The sequence below is a fragment of the Schistocerca americana genome, chromosome 7 (assembly GCF_021461395.2).
Source record: "Schistocerca americana isolate TAMUIC-IGC-003095 chromosome 7, iqSchAmer2.1, whole genome shotgun sequence".
Taxonomy (NCBI): Eukaryota; Metazoa; Arthropoda; class Insecta; order Orthoptera; family Acrididae; genus Schistocerca; species Schistocerca americana.
Genome location: NC_060125.1, coordinates 361,076,196 through 361,099,854, shown reverse-complemented (window position 1 = coordinate 361,099,854; position 23,659 = coordinate 361,076,196). Strand labels below are relative to the sequence as shown.

At 43.9% G+C, this 23,659-nt stretch overlaps 1 protein-coding gene across 1 annotated transcript in view; it reads left to right on the top strand.

Annotated features, from left to right (window-relative positions):
* Nucleotides 1-787: 787 nt before the first annotated feature.
* The window catches only part of LOC124622408 (acetylcholinesterase-like), a 96,097-nt gene continuing 73,225 nt past the window's right edge, over nucleotides 788-23,659 (top strand). The window contains exons 1-2 of the mRNA XM_047148096.1: nucleotides 788-898; nucleotides 17,049-17,183. Coding sequence (XP_047004052.1) covers nucleotides 836-898; nucleotides 17,049-17,183 — 198 coding nt within the window. The 5' untranslated portion in view covers nucleotides 788-835. The remainder of the gene's footprint in view (nucleotides 899-17,048; nucleotides 17,184-23,659) is intronic.

Genomic DNA, 23,659 nt, shown 5'->3' with positions numbered 1-23,659 from the left:
CCTACCTGTTGACTCAGGGATCGAGACGTGGCTGCACGATCCGTTACAGTCATGCGGATAAGGTGCCTGCAATCTCGACTGCTAGTGATACGAGGCAGTTGGGGTCCAGCACGGCGTTCCGTATTACCCTCCTGAACCCACCGATTCCATATTATGCTAACAGTCATTGGATCTCGACCAACGCCAGCAGCATTGTCGCGATACGATAAACCGCAGTCGCGATAGGCTGGAATCCGACCTTTATCAAAGTCGGAAACGTGATGGTACGCATTTCTCCTCCTTACACGAGGCATCACAACAACGTTTCACCAGGCAACACCGGTCAACTGCTGTTTGTGTATGAGAAATCGGTTGGAAACTTTACTCATGTCAGCACGTTGTAGGTGTCGCGAACGGCGCCAACCTTGTGTGAATGCTCTGAAAAGCTAATCATTTGCATATCACAGCATCTTCTTCCTATCTGTCAAATTTCGCGTCAGTAGCAATTCATCTTTGTGGTGTAGCAGTTTTAATGGCCATTAGTGTAGATACGATCTCACCCGGGTCAAGAGTGAACTTGTGTGAGCACGAGATAAATAAACCGAGATAACATTTTCTTATCCTGGTACCTTTATGTAACGACCATACATATACGGTGGCGTCAAAAAGGATAGCACTCGTTCCTATCTCTTCTTTGATCACCAAGCAACATTATTTCACTGAATCAGCTTCAAGTGTCAGATATCGTTAGAACGCGGCGCTCTTATGAGGTTGACTTTCAGTTATAAAGGGCTTGAGAAATCTTCCTTGTCAGCGCAGTCTGAAGTTTCCCACGATTAGAAACATTTCACGCAAAATGGACGGTTTCTGCTTGTCATTTGGTGCCATTTTCGTCTTGGCACTTGCTGCATCCTGTAATGTGAGTACTCAACGCAATATACAAAATATTTTTTGGAATGATTTTGAGTCCATGGCGGGACTGACACACAACTGACGGTAAAATAATAAGCACGCTCATAAGGCCACAAAAACAGGCATGTACGAGTTTTTTTCTTTCATAGTTTTTAGAAATGGTCGTACGAAAGTCTTTGAGAGCATATGGGCGGAGGGATATGTCATGGAATGTGCAGAATGGCCCTGTATTGGTACAAATTATGGTTCTGTCCATACACATAGTACCAGACACGTGCAAGGGAGGCAAAAAAATGACAGAATGCAATTCTTCCATTATTTCATAATTTATATCTGTTTTACTGTCATCCAAAGACATTGCTGTGCCTTTATAGATGGAACAGTCATCGAGCTCTATTTGCCTTGAGGGATAATGAAGCAGAATCAATAAACCTGGATCTGTTATTATTCGCAATATTTTAAGACTCATCTAAGGCTTTTGAATGTTTCAACCACAATATTCTCATATAAAGGATGGAATGTTATTGGAATAGTGAACACGGCAAGTTTGTAGCTTTAAAGGTAGATGTGCGATAGAAAGTAGAATGCACCAGTTTCATGATGATCGCACTGCAGTGGTTCCCAGACTTTAAAGTGATCAGGTGTGATATAACACAGGGTCTTATTTGGATCATTTATTGTTTCTGATATATCGTACATTTGTGTTGTCAGAGGATTAAAATTTTGTCCTTTCTGCAGACAGTGCAACTATAGAAACGAAAATAGTACCAGTCCTCTAGCTAAAAGGACAGATTATGAAACATTTGTGTTAAGGAGTAAGTGAATGGAGGGCTAGGTTGAAGTGAGTGTGATACTTTTTTTTCAAAACACATTAAAATTGTATTTCCAAAACTCTCGCTCAATTTAAATGCACTACTCTTTGGAGAAAGTGAAACACCAAGATCGAGAGATCTGATCACAATAAAATTTATTCCACTGATTAGGGACATGACACTACACAAATGATAAGATTTACAGACCTGTACGTGCAAGTGACTCTGGTAATTCAGTACGGACTAGCGGCACCATACGCTTCAATCAGAGTCGATAGACGTCGTGGCGTTGTACCAGAGAGCATCAGGATATGATGTTGGGGAATACTTTGCCACACGGTTTCTAGGCGCGACCACAAAGCTTCAACTGTAGCTGCAAGAGGACCTGAACGAACAAGTTGCCGACCGACCATGTCCCAGATATGCTGGAAGGGCGACGTGTCAGGCGAACGGGCAGACCAGGGAAGCAGTGGTACCCCTCGCTCTTCGAAGAAGGCTTGCACATTCCTCGCTACATGGGGACGGGCCTTCTCCTGCTGAAATCTGGCATATGGAACGACCTGTAGAAAGGACAGTGCCTCGAGCTGTAAAACCTCCCTGAAGTGGCTGTATCTGTTCAGATTTCCCTCCAGACGTGGGAGGTGGGATCTCTTGTTATAGGCAATGGCGCCCCATACCATCACATTTGGCGTTTGTCCGCTATGCCGCTCAACAATACGGTCCGCTCGATTGCGTTCACCACAGCGGCGTCGAAGGCGTATGAGGCCATCATTGTAGGACAAACTGAAGTGGGACTCGTCCGAGAACGCATTAGCACGCCAGTTCCGGTGTTCACGTGTACATTAGTCTCTGCGGCGTTGGTGGGTTCTGGTCGATGGAAACCAACGCAGTGACATGCGTGCCACCAGTCCAGCTCTCAGAAGACGGCATCGAGCCAGACGTGTCCACACCCGTTGCAGTGCTTCAATGTCGCACCAAATGTAGGGACGAAGCTGTTCTGTCCGTTACGGCCAAGCGAAGAAGATGACGTTCATCTCGTGCTGTGTCGTCCAGTGCCCGGTCGGTGCTCTCTTCTCCACTGGTTCCACATACGCCTCACTGTTGGAGCAGCGTGTCCTGTACAGGCCGCAATGCCACAGAATGGCAGACCCGCTTCCCAGTGAAAAATCATTCTGTCCCGCTCGAACGCACTCACATGCCGATACTCCACCCCGTGATGTCGGCGAGCCATGGTGGTACTTGGTTACAGGATTCCACTTCTTATGACGCCTCCGCACCGACTGAGGGTTGCATAACGCTGACGTGTCCGGTCACACAAAAGAGGGCGCTGTTGGACCCACGTGCATGCCACTTCTCTACCATTTAAAACACTTACTACGGTTCCTCTGTTTTACACGTCCTCTTATCATGGCGTGTTGCATACAATTGCTTCTGTGTGTCTCGTTATTTAAAAAACAGTTGTGGATAATTTTAAAACAGTAAAATGGATGTATTTCATTAACTTCCTCACCAATTACAAAATGTAACAACAATAATTTGTGAAAGACACGATGGTAAAACAAGGTTTTCCAGGAGTGCTAGTCCTGTAAGGTTCGCAGGAGAGCTTCTGTGAAGTTTGGAAGGTAGGAGACGAGGTACTGGCGGAAGTAGAGCTCTGAGGACGGAGCGTGAGTCGTGCTTGGGTAGCTCAGTTGGTAGAGCAGTTGCCCGCAAAAGGCGAAGGTCCCGAGTTCGAGTCTCGGACCGGCAAACAGTTTTAATCTGCCAGGAAGTTTTAAAACAAGGTTGTTACACAAATTTTTAAATCTGTGATTATCCACTTACAGAAAAATACTGCTGTAACATGAATGACGTTAAGCCTCAATTAAAAAAAAAACCTTTGTACAAAAAAAACCATTCACATTTATGGACATAGACATGAATGACGTTAAGCCTCAATTAAAAAAAAAACCTTTGTACAAAAAAAAACCATTCACATTTATGGACATAGTCAATAAAATTTATATCTTGTCCTCAAATTGAACTCCGATGAAATACAGCAACCGATAAGATTGGAGACAGCACAGTCATAAACATGAGACAGCCAACTTGCCTTTGGCCAGCTATACCAACTGTTTCCTGAATCACGAACGAAGTGTTTCTGGATAATGAATGAAGCTACCCAGCAGTCCTGCAGCGAGGTACATCACGGTTCACAGACCAGAGCAGGCGACTTCTTAGCACATAAGATCACCCGATGGTAGACGACACCACTGATGGTGGTGAGCCCCCGAAAACAAATACGTCCAATTAGGGCTCCTTTGGGGCTCCGCGGCAGAAGGCAGACGGCACCATTTTGGACGCGCGATAGTCGCACCACCAGAAGTGCCAGCGGCTGAGGCGCTCGCGGGAGTTCCAATGCATCGGAACAGTAGAGACTTGAAAACATCGAAGATTTATCATTAAATTTGAACAGGACTCAGACATACAACGAGGTGAGAAAAATCAGGGGATATCTCCCAATATCGTGTCGGAGCTCCTTTTTCCCGACGTAGTGCAGCAACTCGACATACCGTGGACTCAATAAGTTCTTAGAAAACCCCTGCAGGAATATCGAACCATGCTGCCTCTATAGCTGTCCATAATTACGAAAGTGTTGCCGGTGCAGGATTTTGTGCGTGAACTGACCCCTCGATTATGCCCTGTAAAGGGTCGATAGGATTCATGTCGGGCGATCTAGCTGGCCAAATCATTCACCTGAATTGTCCAGAATGTTCTTCAAACCAATCGCGAACAATTGTGGTCGGTGACATGGCGCATTGTCATCTGTAATAATGCCATCGTTGTTTGGGAACAAATGGTCTCCAAGTAGCCGAACATAACCACTGCCAGTTAACGATCGGTTCAGTTGGACCAGAGGATCCAGTCCATTCAGGGTGAACACAGCCCACACCATTATGGAGCCACTACAGCTTGCACTTGCCTTGTTGAAAACAAGGTTCATGTCTTCGTGGGGTCTGCGCCACACTCGAACCCAACCAACAGCCCTTACCAACTGAAATCCGGACTCGTCTGACCAGGCCATGGTTTTCTCGTTGTCTAGGGTCCAGCCCATATGGTCACGAGCCCAGGAGAGGCGCTACAGTGGCCTGGAGTCCCCATAGTTTTACTACTGAAGGGTCTTTTCCTTCCAGGCTTTCCTTATTCAAGTTACCTGGTTGAAGACACAACAGAATTATAGGCATTGGTAGCGAGCAGACATGGATTTAAATCAATGAGGAAGGTTGAAAATTTGTGTCGGACTGGGATTCGAACCTGGGTTTGCCGCTTACTAAGCAGATGCCCTGATCACTGCGCCATCCAGACTCAGTTGTCGTCGCATGTGCAAGGATCCATTTCCCATGTCCGAAAGAACAGACACCACATATATATAATAAAGGCGAGGACGTTCAATGATCTCTTTCGTGCGCATGCACACCAGGCTCAAACTCTTACAGGAGTCGGCAATATGCCGCGAGTAATGAGGATAATGGGCAAAGAGCACTACTTCAGTAGTGTGTGGATAGGTTGGGAATTTGGGTCTTACGAGAGATGGGCTAAAGTAGTCCGTGCAGTTGCGATGTCCACTGTGTCCAGATGGCTCAGTGGTCACCGCATATGGCTCTTAAACAGAAGATCCGGGTACAAATTTCGGTCCGGCAGAAATTTTCAACCTTCCCAACAGATTTAAATCAATGCCTTCTGGCAGCCAATGCCTACAATTAGTTTGTGCCTTAATTCATTCTGGTTGCTGGACCAAAATGATGTCTGTTCCTGCGGACATGTCCTAAAGGACAGAAACCAAATATATCTATTACTGTCGTTTGTCGGTTATATGTGTGACTCACAAACCGTGTTGCATTTGTTGTTCAAAGCGCGAATGTGAACCTATACGTGGCTGGAATGTTACCGCCGGCCCTAGTGGTCGAGCGGATCTAGGCGCTACAGTCTGGAGCCGCGCGTCCGCTACGGTCGCAGGTTCGAAGCCTGCCTCGGGCATGGATGTGTGTGATGTCCTTAGGTTAGTTAGGTTTAATTAGTTCTAAGTTCTAGGGGACTGATGACCAAAGCAGTTAAGTCCCATAGTGCTCAGAGCCATTTGAACCATTTGCAATGTTACCGGCCAGTCCGCAAGGCAATCCACGTGACCAGCCCTTATGCAAGTAACTCAAAAGTATCCTGCGTGAGATGAAGACTGTAACTCTACAATTCCTTGTTCCCCCAACCGTTCACTTTTTCGAACTAACAACTGTTTCTCTTTTGAAGGTTAAAGATGCAACGAAGTAACTGCAGTAGATAAAAAGTGCCAACCATGAAGACAATTTCTCCCGTGCATAGAAATTGCGCAACAAAGCAATACGCCGTTGTTTCTGTAACGAGTTTTTTAATCTAAGAAAGCTAGAACTAGATCTGACGAAAACGAAGAAAATAATTTACTAAATAATTACTGGCGCACTTGAGATATTGATATTATCAACTACATATCTTGTTAGTTATCAGAATATGAAAGTGTGATGCGTCTGAAAAATATAGTTATCTAGTGATAATCTGATATTGATAGGCAGATGGTCATGTCGTGCTTATCTGAGTCTCAGTCTTGTATTTGCTGTACAAGTAACTTAAAAACTGACAATGAAAAGAAGTTTCCACATAGGGGCTCTACCCCTTGATGCTCGGATTATCGTTCTATACTTTTTCAGCTACGCCAACAGCTGCATGGGAAGTGACATCAATGGTTCAAACATCGCCCAATCCGCGCCAAAAACTTTTTTGTAATCGCTTGACCATTTGGATCTCCAAATTCTGTCACTTTCATTTCTGCTCAAGCCCAGCGTATAGCATAAATTTGGACGAAATTCGTAGGCTGGCGTAGACCTCCCCTCGTAACCCTCTCCTGGTGGTGGGTGATAATGCCCGTCCAAAATCGGCGATATACGCTGACGGAGAAAAATTACAAAACCACAATACGCTTAATTAAGAGTAATGAGATTTAGATAATACATTTGCCTAGGATTTAAGTGATTAACATTAAACGATCGCAGGTTAATGTAAGGGCGAGGTGAGCCATTTGCAAATGTGAAATGCTGGTACATCAATAAGTGGTGTAACCGCTAGGATGCTACGTGCAAGCATGCAAAAGTACGTGCACAGTATTGTACAGGTGCTGGATGTCAGATTGTGGGATGGAGATCCATGCCGCTTGCACTTGGTCGGTCAATATAGGGATGGTTAATGCAGGTTGTCGATAACGCTGGAGTTGTCTTCCGATGATGTCCCATACGTGCTCGATTGGAGACAGAGCTGGTAATCGTGCAGGCCAAGGCAACATGTTGGCACTCTGTAGAACATGTTGGGTAAAAACTGTGGTGTGCGGACAAGCGTTATCGTGTTGAAAAATACCCCCTGGAATACTATTCATGAATGGCAGCACAACAAGCCGAATCACCAGATTTACGTAAAAATTTGCTGCCAGGCTGCGTGGGATAACTACGAGAGTGCCCCTCCTGTCATACGAAATCGCACCTCAGACCATAACTCCAGATGAAAGTCCAGTGTTTCTGGCCCGCAGACAGGTTTGTTGCAGACTCTCAACTGGTCTCCATCCAAACAACACACGGCCATCAATGGCACCAAGGCACAACCAATTCTCATCGGAAAACAGAACAGACCTCCACCTGCCTGCCAATGAGTTCTCGCTTGACACCACTCAAGTCACAAATGGCGGTTATTTGTGGTCGGTGGAATGCACGCTACAGGTAGTCTGGCTCGGAGCCGTCCTTGAAATAACCGATTTGTTAACAGTTCGTTGTGTCACTGTGGTACCAAGTGCTGCTCAAATTACTGCTGCAGATATAGTACTATGGGCCAGAGCCATTCGAGGAACACGATAGCCTTCCCTCTGTGTAATTCCACGTGAGCATCCGGAGCCCGATGTTCTTGCGTCCGTACATTCTCGTGGCCACCGCTGCCAGCAATCATGCACAGTGACTACATTCCTGCCAAGTCTTTCTGCAGTATCGCAGAAGGAACATCCAGCTTCTCGTAGCCCTATTATACCACTTAGTTCAAACTCAGTGAGGTGCTGGGAATGGCGTCTTCTACATCTACATCTACATCTACATGGATACTCTGCAAATCACATTTAAGTGCCTGGCAGAGAGTTCATCGAACCACCTTCACAATTCTCTGTTATTCCAATCTTGTATAGAGCGCGGAAAGAACGAACACCTGTATCTTTCCGTACGAGCTCTGATTTCCCTTATTTTATGGTGCTGATCGTTTCAACCTATGAGGTCGGTGTCAATAATATTTTCGCATTCAGAGGAGAAAGTTGGTGATTGGAATTCCATGAAAAGATTCCGTCGCAACGAAATACGCCTTTCTTTTAATTATGTCCAGCCCAAATTCTGTATCATTTCAGTGACACTCTCTCCCATATTTCGTGATAATACAAAACGTGCTGCCCTTCTTTGAACTTTTTCGATGTAATCTGTCACTCCTACCTGGGACGGTTCCCACACCGCGCAGCAGTATTCCAAAAGAGGGCGGACAAGAGCAGTGTAGGCAGTCTCCTTAGTAGATCTGATACATTTTCTAACTGTCCTGCCAATAAAACGCAATCTTTGGTTACTCTTCCCCACAACATTTTCTATGTATTCCTTCCAATTTAAGTTGTTCATAATTGTAATTCATAGGTATTTGGTTGAATCTACGGCCTTTAGATTTGACTGATTTATCGTGTAACCGAAGTTTAACGAATTCCTTTTAGCACTCGTGTGTATGACTTCACACTTTCGTTGTTTAGGTTCAACTGCCAATTATCGCACCATTCATGTATCTTTTCTAAATCGTTTTGAAATTTGTTTTGACCTTCTGATGACTTCATTAGTCGAAAAATGACAGCGTCATCTGCAAAAAGTCTATGAAGGTTGCTCAGATTGTCTCCCAAATCGTTTATATAGATAAGGAAGAACAAAGTGCCTATAACACTACCTTGGGGAACGCCAGAAATCACTTCTGTTTTACTCGATGACTTTCCGTCAATTACTACGAATTGTGACCTCTGTGACAGGAAATCACATAACTGAGACGATATTCCATAAGCACGCAATTTCACTACAAGCCGCTTGTGTGGTACCGCGTCAAAAGCCTTCCAGAAATCCAGAAATACGGAATCGATCTGGAATCCATTGTCAACAGCACTCAACACTTCATGCGAATAAAGAGAAAGTTGCGTTTCACGACAACGATGTTTCCTAAACGCATGATGACTGTTGGTCAATAGACTGTTTTCTTCGAGGTAATTCATAATTTTCAAACACAATATATGTTCCAAAATCCCGCTGCATATCGACGTTAATGATATGGGCCTGTAATTAAGTGAATTACTCCTCCTGCCTTTCTTGAATATCGGTGTGACCTGTGCAACTTTCCAGTCTTTGGGTACAGATCTTTCGTCGGGCGAACGGTTGTACATGATTGTTAAGTATGGACCTAATGCATCAGCATACTCTGAAAGGAACCTAATTGCTATACAGTCTGGACGATTTAAGTTGATTTAGTGCTCCGAGGATATTTACTTCTACGTCTTTGTCATATTAAAGGCATTCTTGAATAAGGTTACTTCACCACGTCCAGTTTCAAAGGTAACTAACGCTCACGACCGTTGCAGAGTGTATTTAAAACAAACCTGGTCTGCTCGCCCACCAGCTTTTGTTTACGTCGCACAGCCCCTTCTTGGTGTTGCGAATCTTTTCCGTCAGTGTATATGCAAAACTGGCCTGTAATTCTTTTTGAAAAGCAGGGGCTTTTGCCCTTGAAGTCAAAACAGGATTGAAGCGCGAGGTATAATCGTTGTGCAACTAGCCTCCCCGTCGTGTCAGTGGGTCCATATCTCTGGCTGTGTAGTAACTTAGCTTTTTAGAAACTATAATTAATTTAGAGCCGGCCGTTGTAGCTGAGCGGTTCTAGGCGCTTCAGTCCGGAACCGCGCTGCTGCTACGGTCGGAGGTTGGAATCTTGCCTCGGGCATGGATGTGTGTGATGTCATTAGGTTATTTAGGTTTAAGTAGTTCCAAGTCTAGGGGAATGATGACCTCAGATGTTAAGTCCCATAGTGCTTAGAATTATTTGAATTAATTTAGAGAGATATGCCTCAGTTCTTCCAGCACACTTTGTGGTACAAAGAAATGTTAGTACAACTGAATCAGATCTCTCTGAATTAATTATCATGCGTTTCAGTTGTGGACACCCTGCGTACCAAATCTTATGTTTCAGTAACGGTTTGTACAGTGTCAGCACAATCAGCTTGCAGTGTCTTACGCAAAAGACATTTAACTCGTTCTGAACAGTGGCTTCTTGCATCAGCTTGGAGTGACTTCTCTGCAAAGTCTTCTGGTGTGAGAGGCGGAACGTTGACGCAGCAAAGTAGCGCAGTTTTTTTGATGTGGAATTCCTCCACTTCCGCCAGTATGCTAAGCCATTCACTCTATTCAGTGGGTCTATTTAGTTTTTCCCTTTCTTATCCAGAAACCGTACGTTGTCCAAGATGCTTGGCATTTGTATATGTTTGCTTTGTATTTACTACTATTCATTCAATGAAGTACGATTCCTCAAAAGAATAATGCACCATTGCAATTCAACATATTTAATTGTTTAATATAACATTTTCATTTTAATGTGATTAATTGTGTGCTAAATTTAAACCTGAATATGCAATATTTTTTCATATTCAATGCATTGTATTTCCAACATTTTACTGTCTTCACGTTAATGTGTAGGATGTTCGGAATTTCCCGTTACAAACTGCTGAGACTTGTAGAGGGAAGTGGGTAAATATCTTGAATTGGAACCCATGTCCTTAAATCTACCGTTTCCATGCTACAGCCATTTGAAAACATGTTGGTAATGAGACCACTTTTACAAGTAGCTGATTAGGCGTGGCCTAGTACGTCATTTGTTTTACAATGCCACTCACTGATAGCCAAAGAAATTGATCGTGTGCTTGATGATGAGCTTTCTTCAACGTAATACAGTACGACCTCTTCCAATTTGGGTGCGCGGCGTCTATTTGCAGCACCACAGTCACCGCTGCTGACGGCGAAGGTACCCTTTCTTGAAGCCGGTAGGTAATTGTGGCGAAAAGAGTATGCAGTGGAATCAGTCATCTTGGATAACGATCTTGACAAAGGCGACTTCACCATTCAGGAGGATCGCGTAGGGTTTCCGCAAAAGCATACTGAACCCTGTTTCAAACCTACCTGGCAAACATCTTTTCAAATGGCTGTAGCACGGAAACGGTAGGTTTCCGGAAATCCATTCCCATTCAAAATATTCCTACTTACTCCCCTCTACAAGTCCTAGAAGTTTGTAACGGGAATTTCCGAACATCCTCTACATACAGTTCTGTATCGCTTTATTTTCCGTTAGGTAGTGCAGTGTTAATATACTGGACTCACTTTCGACTCTGTTCAAATCTCCGGCCAGTCATCCAGATTTACGTTTTCCGTGTTTTCCCTAAATCACATGGGGCAAATTCTGTGTTGGTTTTTTGTAAATTGGACACAGCTTAATTCTTCCCTACATTTCCCTGTTCCTACGACTTTCGCTTTCTATTTCCACAAGGAGGTCACTTTTCCTTTCACAGAAAAACAGCCACAACTTTTCTTTCTGAGATATCCGTTTGTACCTATTTTACATTAAGTTTTGGCAACTATTACTGTCGCTACTATTACGGAAGTAACGACTAAAGCCACTTATACTACTACTACGATTACTACCTCTACTAATGCTACTGAAAATGCCACAGAAGACTCACTTGTTACTTGAATCCATTACATCAGTAACCACTAGTGATATGTAGGCTACTATTATTAATTCTATACCTTAAAATCAGCTGTTTTACCTTATTTATCGTTTGATTTTTTTACTATTTATCCTGAAAGTATAGTTTACTAGTGTGTTGCCTTGCCTCACGACTATCTTCATCCGTTCACATCAGTCCGTTTTAGGAGTGAGACAAGTTACTCTACTGTTTCTGTACCAGAATGGCCACACTGTCGGATCCATCAGTACTTCTGGTGTCCAGATTACTTGACGACGGATAAGAATGCTCATTTCACATTTGATCGAGATTTATTGTTCTCTCTGCCCTCAGCCTCTTTTCATTGTTCCGCTACTGAACCAAGCGGTCGTAGATTCCTGACCGAGGAAAAAGATCACTGTTTTAATGTGGATTTGATTCAAAAAGCTCAGCCCGAATACCATTCTCTGCATTTTTTTCTCTTCTCCCTGAAGCATAAAAATTAAAAGGAAATGGTTAGAAGCTGCCATACTATCGCTGTAGTTTTACAGAAAGTTATTCTACGGGCTCGTCCACTATAATAACACCAGTTTGGTACCTGTTGATATCGTAGATGATCTCTGCACTTAACCGTGATTCTTTTTAGGATTTGATTCATCGTGTTGGGTTTCACTAGGTCCACGGATGCTATAAAATCATCTTTGATTTTAGTTTTTCTTCCGTTTATTAATAAACGCCACACTTCATTCTACCCATAGTTTTTATGATGCCGTAAGTATATTCGTTCAGTTACTCTTAGTTTTTTTAAAGGTATTCCGCTGTCTATTACTCCAGTCAGTAATTTAAAAGAATGAGATATTAAAAAGTACTTACATTTGTTATTGGCTTGAATTTTCTTATGTGATATGGCGATGACATGTCTATCTCACAGATAATGGATAACAAATCAAATGGTCATCTAGCTACCACAATGATTTTAGTAACGTTGAAGGTGTCTCAATTACTTGTTTGTCGTTAGGTCATTCAATTCTCTATCTCTGACCATTACTGAAGTATCTATGTCTGCTACGTCGAATTCTTTCTTTTATCTTATCGTACTTGGAGATGACACTGCTTTATCTCGACACCCTACCTAATGTGAAGGTTTGATTGGTTTCCGTAAGCGACTACAAGCGATTACCAGAATGTCTGCCTGCAAAGCACACTACCGATTCCTTCTGTTCCCATTCTTTCCCTGACAACAGCGATATGCCGAGAGTTGCCGTTCCCTTCAGTTCGTGAATGAATTATACTTTCGATTCTTCGAATGAATCTCTGTCTGGATTTTGATTTTCTCACAATTAGACTTCCGTGATATATCCTTCTCCAGCATCTCCCCATTGATACTCTATAGATTTATTGATAATGCAGTGAATAAAAGGCGATGCTTTACTACACAATATCTAGTCTTTTATTTAAATGCTTGTTTTCATTTACATGGGCCACATCTCCTTCATCGAATTCTTGGTCTGTGACTCAGCTACAGATAGTTCATACCACGATTCACTTCGTTTGTATTGTATGTTACTCATATTTCATTTATGTGTCTTTTGGGGGCCGCATTTAGCGATTTACGTTTATATTAGATGTGAAGTAGATACATGGAATGATACCAGTGGATAGTTGCCGTGGTCTTTCGTTGAAGATTGGTTTTATGCAGCTCTCCGCACTAATCTATCCTGTCTAAGTCTCTTCATCTCCGCATAATTACTGGAGCCTAGAGCCATTTGAACCTGCGTACTGTATGCGAACCTTCGTCTCCCTCTACAATTTTCATCTCACACACTTTCTTCCGCTACCAAATGGACTATTCCTCCATCACTCAGCATGTGTCCTATCAATCGATCCCATCTTTTAACCTGGTTGTGCCATAAATTTCTTTTTTTCTCAGTTCGACTTAGTACCTCGACATTAGTTTCTTCTTCTACTCTTATAAATTTCAGCTTTCTTCTGTATCTCCAAACTTCAAAAGCGTCCATCCTCTTCTTGTCTGAACTACTTTTTGTCCACGTTCTCTTCTGTAAAAGGTTACGCTCCAGACAACGCCTCCAGGAAAGATTTCCGTACGAACTTCCAGTATGCTGGAGTACCTGTGGGTTAGCAACTTCTGTTAATCACTACAACGAAAAACCAGTCCAAAGTTGCAAATTTTACTTTTTTTTATTCACTCGATGCCTAGTTTCGGGCCGAGACCCATTTTCAAATCATCCTACAGGACAGAAAACCAAATTTAAGCTCATTTTTAATACAGATATTACCAGTTTTTTAAGCATGTGCCAAAAACGGAGAACGTATCGTTTTTGACTATGTTACGTATGTCTTGGAACGATATGTTCTGAATTTTTGGCATTTGCTTAAAAATAGGTAATACCTGTATTACAAATGAGCTTAAATTTAGTTTTCTGCCCTGTAGGATGATTTGAAAACGGGTCTCAGCCCGAAACTAGGCATCGAGCGAATAGAAAAAAGTAAAATTTGCAACTTTGGACTGGTTTTTCGTTCTACTGAAGATTTTCTCATATTTAAATTTAAATTCGATATTGACGAATTCCTTGTTTTTGGAAATATTTTCCTTGCTATTACTGGACTGCATTTTATATCCTCCTTACTCCGGCCTTCATCAGTTACTTTTCTGACCAAATAACAAATACCATTTACCACTTTCAGTAGTATCGGCTGATTTAATTCGACTTCTTACCCTTACCGTTGTTGTACTTTTGCTGATATTCGTCTTGTAACATCTATTCAAGACACTATTTGTTCCGTTCAATTGCTCTTCTGAGGCCTTAGCCGTCCCTGACAGAACTGCAAAGTCATCGGTAAACCTCAAAGTTTTAATTCCTTCTATTCGAATTTAAGTTTCTGTTCCAAATTTCTCCTAGATTTACTTTACAACTTGCTCAATGTACATGTTGATTAACATCAAGGTTAGGCTACAGATCCTATTCACCCGCTGAGTTACTGCTCTGCTTTCAACTACATCGGCTCTTATTACTGTAGCCTGGCTTCTATACAATTTGGAAACAGCCGTTCCCTCCATTTTTTGAAGGTATTCATTTATCGTACTATATTGCGCAACACAGTTAAATGTTCACTTTTTCAAAACCCTGTACTTGTCTCCCATTGCTGCGCATAAATTTGAAATTTGGCTCAAAGATACCTACCACTTTCCTCTGTAATAGTACAAAAGCATGGCGTACTGAGAAGTCATGCTCGGGCTAGGTGACACTCAGACAGCAATGTGCTGACATACGTAGAAAAAAAGGCCAGTGCACAGAAGTTCGTGTCAAGTGTAAATTATGGGTTAATGATGTCACAGTGGAACCAAATTTCACTACCATTCTGCTCAGCAGCATCGCGGATGTGCCACACAATGGGAAGGTCGTCACCACCCCCTCCCCCACTCTTCCCTATTTTCCCCACTGAATGTGATCACACACCTTTGAAGTGCGATGCGACCGCAATTTTTGGTCTGCTGTACAGGATGTTACTACTAGGGGTCGTTAAAAGCCATTCGACGAAATTTCAAGATAATGCGAAGCAGCAAAGGCTGTTTATGCTTTTTCGGGCCTGCTGTTCCGTACCCTCCTGCGGATTGCTAACGGAAGAGTGCGACGTTGACATATGCGTGAATATAGCTCGGATATACGCAACCCCTTGATACCCTTGCTATTCAACATGCATACTAGCAGGCGCAAGGGCAGCAGCGTAGCCTGCCTGCAGGACCTAGGCCTTTCATCATTGGTTGTCTCTGTAGAGGTAGGTACATTCTTAAAGTGCTTAAAAAACGTGGACGGGTGTTGCCGATCAGGATCCTCTTCGAGTGACCTTTCGGCATTTTATTCTTGCATCTGTCACTGTCGCATTCTCCTGGATGATGTCACAAGAGGGCACGAAACAGAAGGGCTGAAAAAGCAAAGTACACTTTGCTGCTTCAGAACACGCACGAATTTCATCGAACGGTTTTGGGCGGTCCCTAGTGGTTGCACCCTGTACACCAGAGCAGAAATTGCGGTCGAACTGCACTCCAAAGAGGTGTGACCACATTCAGTGTTGTTGCTGGCCCACGATGCCCTTAGACAAGTATTGAGTTGTCCGGGGCGGCGGGGGAGGGGGGGGGGGGAGGGATTAGAGGGGGGAGGCGGATGTTAACAGTGTCAAAGGCTGTCAAGAACGTCGTCCTCATGATTATCACATCATGCTTCAGAACACACACGAATTTCATCGAACGGTTTTGGGCGGTCCCTAGTGGTTGCACCCTGTACACCAGAGCAGAAATTGCGGTCGAACTGCACTCCAAAGAGGTGTGACCACATTCAGTGTTGTTGCTGGCCCACGATGCCCTTAGACAAGTATTGAGTTGTCCGGGGCGGCGGGGGAGGGGGGGGGGGGGGAGGGATTAGAGGGGGGAGGCGGATGTTAACAGTGTCAAAGGCTGTCAAGAACGTCGTCCTCATGATTATCACATTGTGAACTAAAATGAAAATTTAAAACAGACTTGATCGCAATCTTGTTAAATTATTTTTTTATTGGAGTGAGTGACCAGTTTCGACTCTATGAAAGAGTCATCTTCAGACTCCAGAGTGGTGCATGGACACTGCTGGTTGAGTTCCATCGACCCTCTACGCTCGTGTAACTGCTCAGACCGCGATCAAGACTGTTTTAAATTTTAATTTTAACTACTTTTAAGATCGCTGACTATGTTTTCAAAAATCTTACATTGCGAACTGTTGTTTTCGATCTCAAAATGTATGAGAACCAACGCCACAAGTGATGAGATGGTTTCATTGATGCCCTTCACACCTTCCCTCTGAGGCCTTTTCGAGTCGATTTTGAGCGGCGGCTTGTTTGAGATGTTTTCCTCGGCACCTGCTGCTGCTGCCGCTGCAACAGCGTGGTTTCAGTTCTGGATGTCGTGGTTCTGACTCACAGGGTCGTCAAAAGAAGGGGTGAAATGAGGGAAATGCGTGACAAGTCCGTAATGGCGTTTGGGAGAGTTGTGGTGAAATTTGGTGCCAGTGCGGCATCATTAACCCACCTTACTGCTCTGGCCTTTCTTTATGCATGTGCCTGTGCTGGTAGCTCGCTATTTGAAGCGTCACCGAGGCCAAGGGTGAATATCGTAACGCCAAGCCTTTTCACCATTAAGGAGGAAGATTGTAGGCACCTTTGAATCAAATTTCAAACTTATACGTCGGAACAGGAGACAATTATGTGGTTTTGAAAAAGTGATGCTTCAATTGTTTTTCATGAAGTAGTCTGTATTTTTTTCGTCACTATAAGTATTTTTTCGCGCCAGAGTGTCAGGTATTGTATTACCTGATAAGTTCACACGGATTTTTATTTAAAACATTGCACGCTTCCACCGTCATTTATTGGTCACTATCAAGCAAGCTATTAGAGGCCTTCTCTCAGGTATTTAACCTGTGTGATAGCGGATTACAATTGCGGTAGTCATGTAAAACGCAATGCTTATTCGTTTCCAGGCGCAGTACGTGTACGCTACGGTGGAGCAGGGTGAACTGGAAGGTGAACTCCAGCAGACCGTACTGGGGACCACCTACCGCCGATTCATCGCCGTTCCGTTCGCTGAGCCGCCCATTGGGGAGCTGCGGTTCGCGGTGAGTAGCAATGCCTGCACTACAAAGGCGGCGCATCAGCTGCAATTAACGGGTGCTCTGGGTCTTGTTTCTGGCTTTCCCGGAAGGATATTCGGCAGAATGGCATATCATTTTCCTTCACTTCGTATGGGACATTGGCCTTACATCATGTACCCGACAGAACAGGCCGGAGAATTATTAGGTAACTGTGACTTTGAGGAATCGGAACGCCAGACCATACTGTCCGGGAATGTATTCTTTCCCATCACCGAATGTGGGAGAGCTGAAATAGGAAATGGAATAGTAAACACTGAGGTGACAAAATTCATGAGATTACGACATCCTGTACACAAACTATAAAAGGGCAGCATACTGGTGGAGCTGTCATTTGTACTCAGGTGATTCGTGCATAAAGGTTTCCGACGTGATTACGGCCGCATGATGGGAATTAACAAACGTTGAACGCGGAATGGTAGCTGTAGCTAAATGCATGGGACATTTCATCTCGGAAATCGTTAGGTAATTCAATTTTCCGAGATGCACAGTGTCAAAAGTGTGCCGAGAATACCAAATTTCACGTATGAGCTCTCACCATGGACAACGTAGTGGCCGACGGCCTCCACTCACAGACCGAGAGAGAGCACCGGTATTTGAATAGAGTTGTCAGTGCTAACAGACAAGCAATACTGTTGAAATGTCGCAGCAATCAATGTGGGACGTGCGACTAACGTATTCGTTAGGACAGTGAGGCGAAATTTGACGTTAATGGGCTAAGGGAGCCCCCGACCTGTCTGAGTGCCTGTGCTAACAGACGACATTAAAAAAAATGTTCAGATGCGTGTGAAATCTTATGGGACTTAACTGCTAAGGTCATCAGTCCCTAAGCTTTACACACTACTTAACCTAAACTGTCCTAAGGTCAAACACACACCCATGCCCGAGGGAGGACTCGAACCTCCGCCGGGACCAGCCGCACAGTCCATGACTGCACCGCCTTAGACCGCATGGCTAATCCCACGCGGCTCGGACGACATCGCCTGTAGCGCTTTTCCTGGGTTCGTGACAATACGGATTGGACTCTAGACGAGAAGAAAATCGTGGCTGGTCAGACGAGTTCCGATTTCCGACGGTAAGAGCTGCAGGTCCCACAAAGCCCTGAACCCAAGTATCAACAAGGCACTGTCCAAGCTCTGTTTACGTGGAATGGGCTGGTTGCTCTTGTCCAACTGAACCGATCATTGACTCGAAGTGGTTATATTCAGCTACTTGGAGACCATTTGGTGCCATTCATGGACTTCATGCTCCCAAACAACGATGGAATTTTTATGGATGACAATGCGCCATGTCACCGGGCCACAATTGTTCGCTCTTGATATGAAGAACATCTGGGCAATTTGAGCGATTGGTTTGGTCATCCAGATAGCTCAATGTGAATCCCATCGAAGTTTTAAGGGATATAATCGAGAGGTCAGTTCGTGCGCAACATCCTGCACCGGCAACACTTTCATAATGATGGACAGCTATAGAGGCAGCATGACTCGATATTCCTGCAGGGGATTTCTAGGGACTTGTTGAGTCCACGGTATGTCGAATTGCTGCACTAAGCCGGGAAAAAGAAGGTCCGACCCGATACCAGTAGGTATGCAGTGACTTTCTTCATCTCATTGTAGCACATTGCATGAGTTTTATCGCTGTGGTGCAAGCTAAACAAAATAGCTAAATAATTGTCCGCGTGGGATTCGGAAATAAACCTTCAGAAAAAGAGAACTACGGACTCAGAAAAAGAAATTAATTATAGCAAAAGTAGGCATAAAATGTTAGGTAATACAAATTGACAGGGAGAGTAAGTGAGGTATATTCCCCTTACTAGCTATACATTCAACCTACAATTTTTGTTCATCCGAAGATATATTTTAGGAAATTGCAATAAGTAGGTTTTTATCATACTTAATAGTGATAACTGACAAAGATGAAAATGTACAATAACGGTCCAATATACCCGAGCCTTCAAATAAGTAGTCTGCGTTAAAATTCTACATATGTGGTTAAGAGCTCCACTAATTTCAGTATGAAGTTAATACAAATGTATTTGTAATGTAAACTTTTCGATTAAGTCCACATGTAATTAGGCTCAAAGTTTATCTTGGTTTCCTTTACTGGTTGCTCATTACACTAACTGAGTAACATTGAGGATAGTCTGGAGCTGTGTCTCACTCCCTCCTCAACCACCGCCTCCCTTCCATGTCCTACGTGCGACTCTCTTGTAAATTCTGTCTGGTTTCTGTACAAGTTCTATTAGGGCAAGTCAGTAAGTGAGGGCAGTTTGTGTTTCTGCTCCACGGGTTGACAGCAAAGTCTCAGTAATTACATATCTTCTCTTACTGTCGTTCTCGTGTGTCAGGTGCATCGGTACAGCGAGTATCTTCATTTATAAAGATTTCAGGGTATTTCATTATTTGCGTCAGTTGTTCGTGTTCTGTAATCTGATAGGATTAAAGCTGTGGACATTATACACAGAATGAATACGAAGGCTAATGAGAGCTGTGTTAGCGGACTAAAAATTTACCAGTGGACAAATCACTTTAAAATTAGAGGTGTATCCGCTGCGAAGAGCGTTCTGGTACACCTCCACTTAGAAAACGGACGGTAACTTCGAGACAGCTGAGCAAATGTTTGTCGTGCCAGAATTGCTGACATAGCGCATCAGATGATCGTTTGTCACACTTCATCACATGCAGTTTTCCGTGAATTTTGTAAGTATCGTAAAGTTTGTACTTTCTGGGTACCACATCAACTGACGTACAAGCACAAACAGGAACGTATGGAAATGTCGGAGTCATATTTAAAGGGATTTTGAAAGGAAGGATGACATTCCCAGTCTCGTAATAAGAGTTGTTAGTCATGGGTATGTTAAGCAGATTATAGAGTAAGCGACAGAATATGTAACGAAAACCTCCATCTCTGCTTTCAGAATGAAATTTCAAAAGTCAAGCTTCTCCATGAAAGTTGATGGTGGCAGTGGTTCGGGATATTAAAGATCCGCGGCTGGTTCATTACATGATTAAAGGTTAAACGGTGGTTAGTGACAGGTACTGAGAGCTAGTATTAGATCTGAAACCCAAAATCAAAACGGAGAGGTGTGGGAAACTTTCAAAAGGTGTGATTTCGCTTCAGAATAAGACCCGCCATCATTCAGTTGAAAGAACAATCCACTGCGTTCAAAATCTTCGACCTGGAATACAGACCTGACCTAGCTTCAAGTGATTTTCACAATGTGTGCCAGATCAAGGTGCTCCTGTAGGAGGAGTCCAAGTGTTCTTCAGAAGACGGTGTTGGAAACTTGACTAGAGATGGACCAAGTGAAAAGAGGTTGGCGGAGACTATGTAGAGAAATGAAATTACTTGCAATGTGTTTCTGCAATAAAAATTTCATTTTAAAGAATGCCTTTATTTGCTCTCATGGTTGACCTTATAGAGAGGAAAACAATGTCAGTCTTCGTGAGTTCGTGTACCAGCGTTAGTCATAAAGATTTGCACTGTGAAGTCACATTAATGTGACCACCGCCTATGTTAGAAGTCAACATGCAATGACCACTCACAGTCCGCAAGTGGCAGCACTAGCAGTGGAGCATATATAAAGTGCGTCAAGGGGACGCGCGAAACAGTGCAGTCGTTGTCGTGATGTGGAAACCGAGCGATTTATTTGACGTTGAAATGGGCGGGATTATTGATTTTCGGGCAACGTGGAGCTGTTGAGCAACTAACCGTCCAGATGAACCAACCACTCCTCAACGACCGTCTTGAGAACGTTGGTGCCTAGGGGCCTCCGCAGCAGACACCTGTTACATGCACCCATGCTGACTACTGTTCATCGGCGACAAATGCTGGAAATTGCACACCAGTACCGCATCCGGATGTCCACGGTGTGGCAACAGGTGGCTTTTTCAGATGAACCACTTTTTATGATCCATCCTTGGCATGTATTGTGCGAAACGTCTATAAGAAAACACCCTGTATGCATTATGGTCTGAGGAATATGTTAGTGGCGTTCCCTGGGTGATCTAGTCATTCTGGAAGACATAGTGTATCGACACAAGTGTGCATCTATTCTTGGGAGCCATGTCCCCCCCCCCCCCCCCCCCTCGAGATTCTGAAAAAAAGTAGGGGTAAGCTATAGGGAGAGACGGGTCATATACAATATGTACAACAACCAAGAGGGAATAATAAGAGTGGACGATCAAGAACGAAGTGCTCGTATTAAGAAGGGTGTAAGACAAGGCTGTAGCCTTTCGCCCCTACTCTTCAATCTGTACATCGAGGAAGCAAAAGAAAGGTTCAGGAGTGGAATTAAAATACAAGGTGAAAGGATATCAATGATACGATTCGCTGATGACATTGCTATCCTGAGTGAAAGTGAAGAAGAATTAAATGATCTGCTGAACGGAATGAACAGTCTAATGAGTACACAGTATGGGTTCAGAGTAAATCGGAGAAAGACGAAGGTAATGAGAAGTAGTAGAAATGAGAACAGCGAGAAACTTAACATCAGGACTGATGGTCACGAAGTCAATGAAGTTAAGGAATTCTGCTACCTAGGCAGTAAAATAACCAATGACGGACGGAGCAAGGACGACATCAAAAGCAGACTCGCTATGGCAAAAACGGCATTTCTGGCCAAGAGAAGTCTACTAATATCGAATACCGGCCTTAATTTGAGGAAGAAATTTCTGAGGATGTACTTCTGGAGTACAGCATTGTATGGTAGTGAAACATGGACTGTGGGAAAACCGGAACAGAAGAGAATCGAAGCATTTGAGATGTGGTGCTATAGACGAATGTTGAAAATTAGGTGGACTGATAAGGTGAGGAATGAGGAGGTTCTACGCAGAATCGGTGAGGAAAGGAATATGTGGAAAACACTGATAAGGAGAAAGGACAGGATGATAGGACATCTGCTAAGACATGAGGGAATGACTTCCATGATACTAGAGGGAGCTGTAGAGCCAAAAACTGTAGAGGAAGACAGAGATTGGAATACGTCAAGCAAATAATTGAGGACGTAGGTTGCAAGTGCTACTCTGAGATGAAGAGATTAGCACAGGAAAGGAATTCGTGGCGGGCCGCATCAAACCAGTCAGTAGACTGATGAAAAAAAAAAAAAAAAAAAAAAAAAAACCTTTTCTGCTGCCTACAGAACAACTATCACGGAACATCCTTTCTGGATGAAAATGGGTTGCAAATATGGCTAAGCGAGGTCTTTGCCTCAAAATCACGTGGTTTCTACAATCGCGAATCGAAAAGTTACATCAGCATTGACAGACTGTTGTAAAGCCGGCCGGAGTGGCCGTGCGGTTCTAGGCGTTACAGCCTGGAACCGAGCGACCGCTGCGGTCGCAGGTTGGAATCCTGCCTCGGGCGTGGATGTGTGTGCTGTCCTTAGGTTAGTTGGTTTAATTAGTTCTAAGTTCTAGGCGACTGATGACCTGAGAAGTTAAGTCGCATAGCGCTCAGAGCCATTTGAAACAGACTGTTGTAAATAGTGAAGGAAACTACAGAATAATACACTACTCGCCATTAAAATTGCTTCACCACGAAGATGACGTGCTACAGACGCGAAATTTAACCGATAGGAAGAAGATGCTGTGATATGCAAATTATTAGCTTTTCAGAGCATTCACACAAGGTTGACGCCGGTGGCGACAGCTATAACGTGCTGACATGAGGAAAGTTTCCAACCGATTTCTTATACACAAACAGCAGTTGACCGACGTTGCTGGTGAAACGTTGTTGTGATGCCTCGTGTAAGGAACAGAAATGCGTACCATCACGTTACCGACCTTGTAAAGGTCGGATTGTAGCCTATCGCGGTTGCGGTTTATCGTATCCCGACATTGCTGCTCGCGTTGGTCTAAATCCAATGACTGTTAGCAGAATATGGAATCGGTGGTAATACGATTCGCCGTGCTGGATCCCAACGGCCTCGTATCACTAGCAGTCGAGATGACAGGCATCTTATCCGCTGGGCTGTAACGGACCGTGCAGCCACGTCTCGATCCCTGAGTCAACAATGGGGACGTTTGCAAGACAACAACCATCTGCACGAACAGTTCGACGACGTTTGCAGCAGCATGGACTATCAGCTCGGAGACCGTGGCTGTGGTTACCCTTGACGCTCCATCACAGACAGGAGCGCCTGCGATGGTGTGCTCAACGACGAAACTGGGTGCACGAATGGCAAAGCGTCATTTTTTCGGATGAATCCAGGTTCTGTTTACAGCATCATGATGGTCGCATCCATGTTTGTTGACATCGCGGTGAACTCACATTGGAAGCGTGTATTCATCATCGCCATACTGACGTATCACCCGGCGTGATGGTTGTTGTTGTTGTGGACTTCAGTCCTGAGACTGGTTTGATGCAGCTCTCCATGCTACTCTATCCTGTGCAAGCTTCTTCATCTCCCAGTACCTACTGCAACCTACATCCTTCTGAATCTG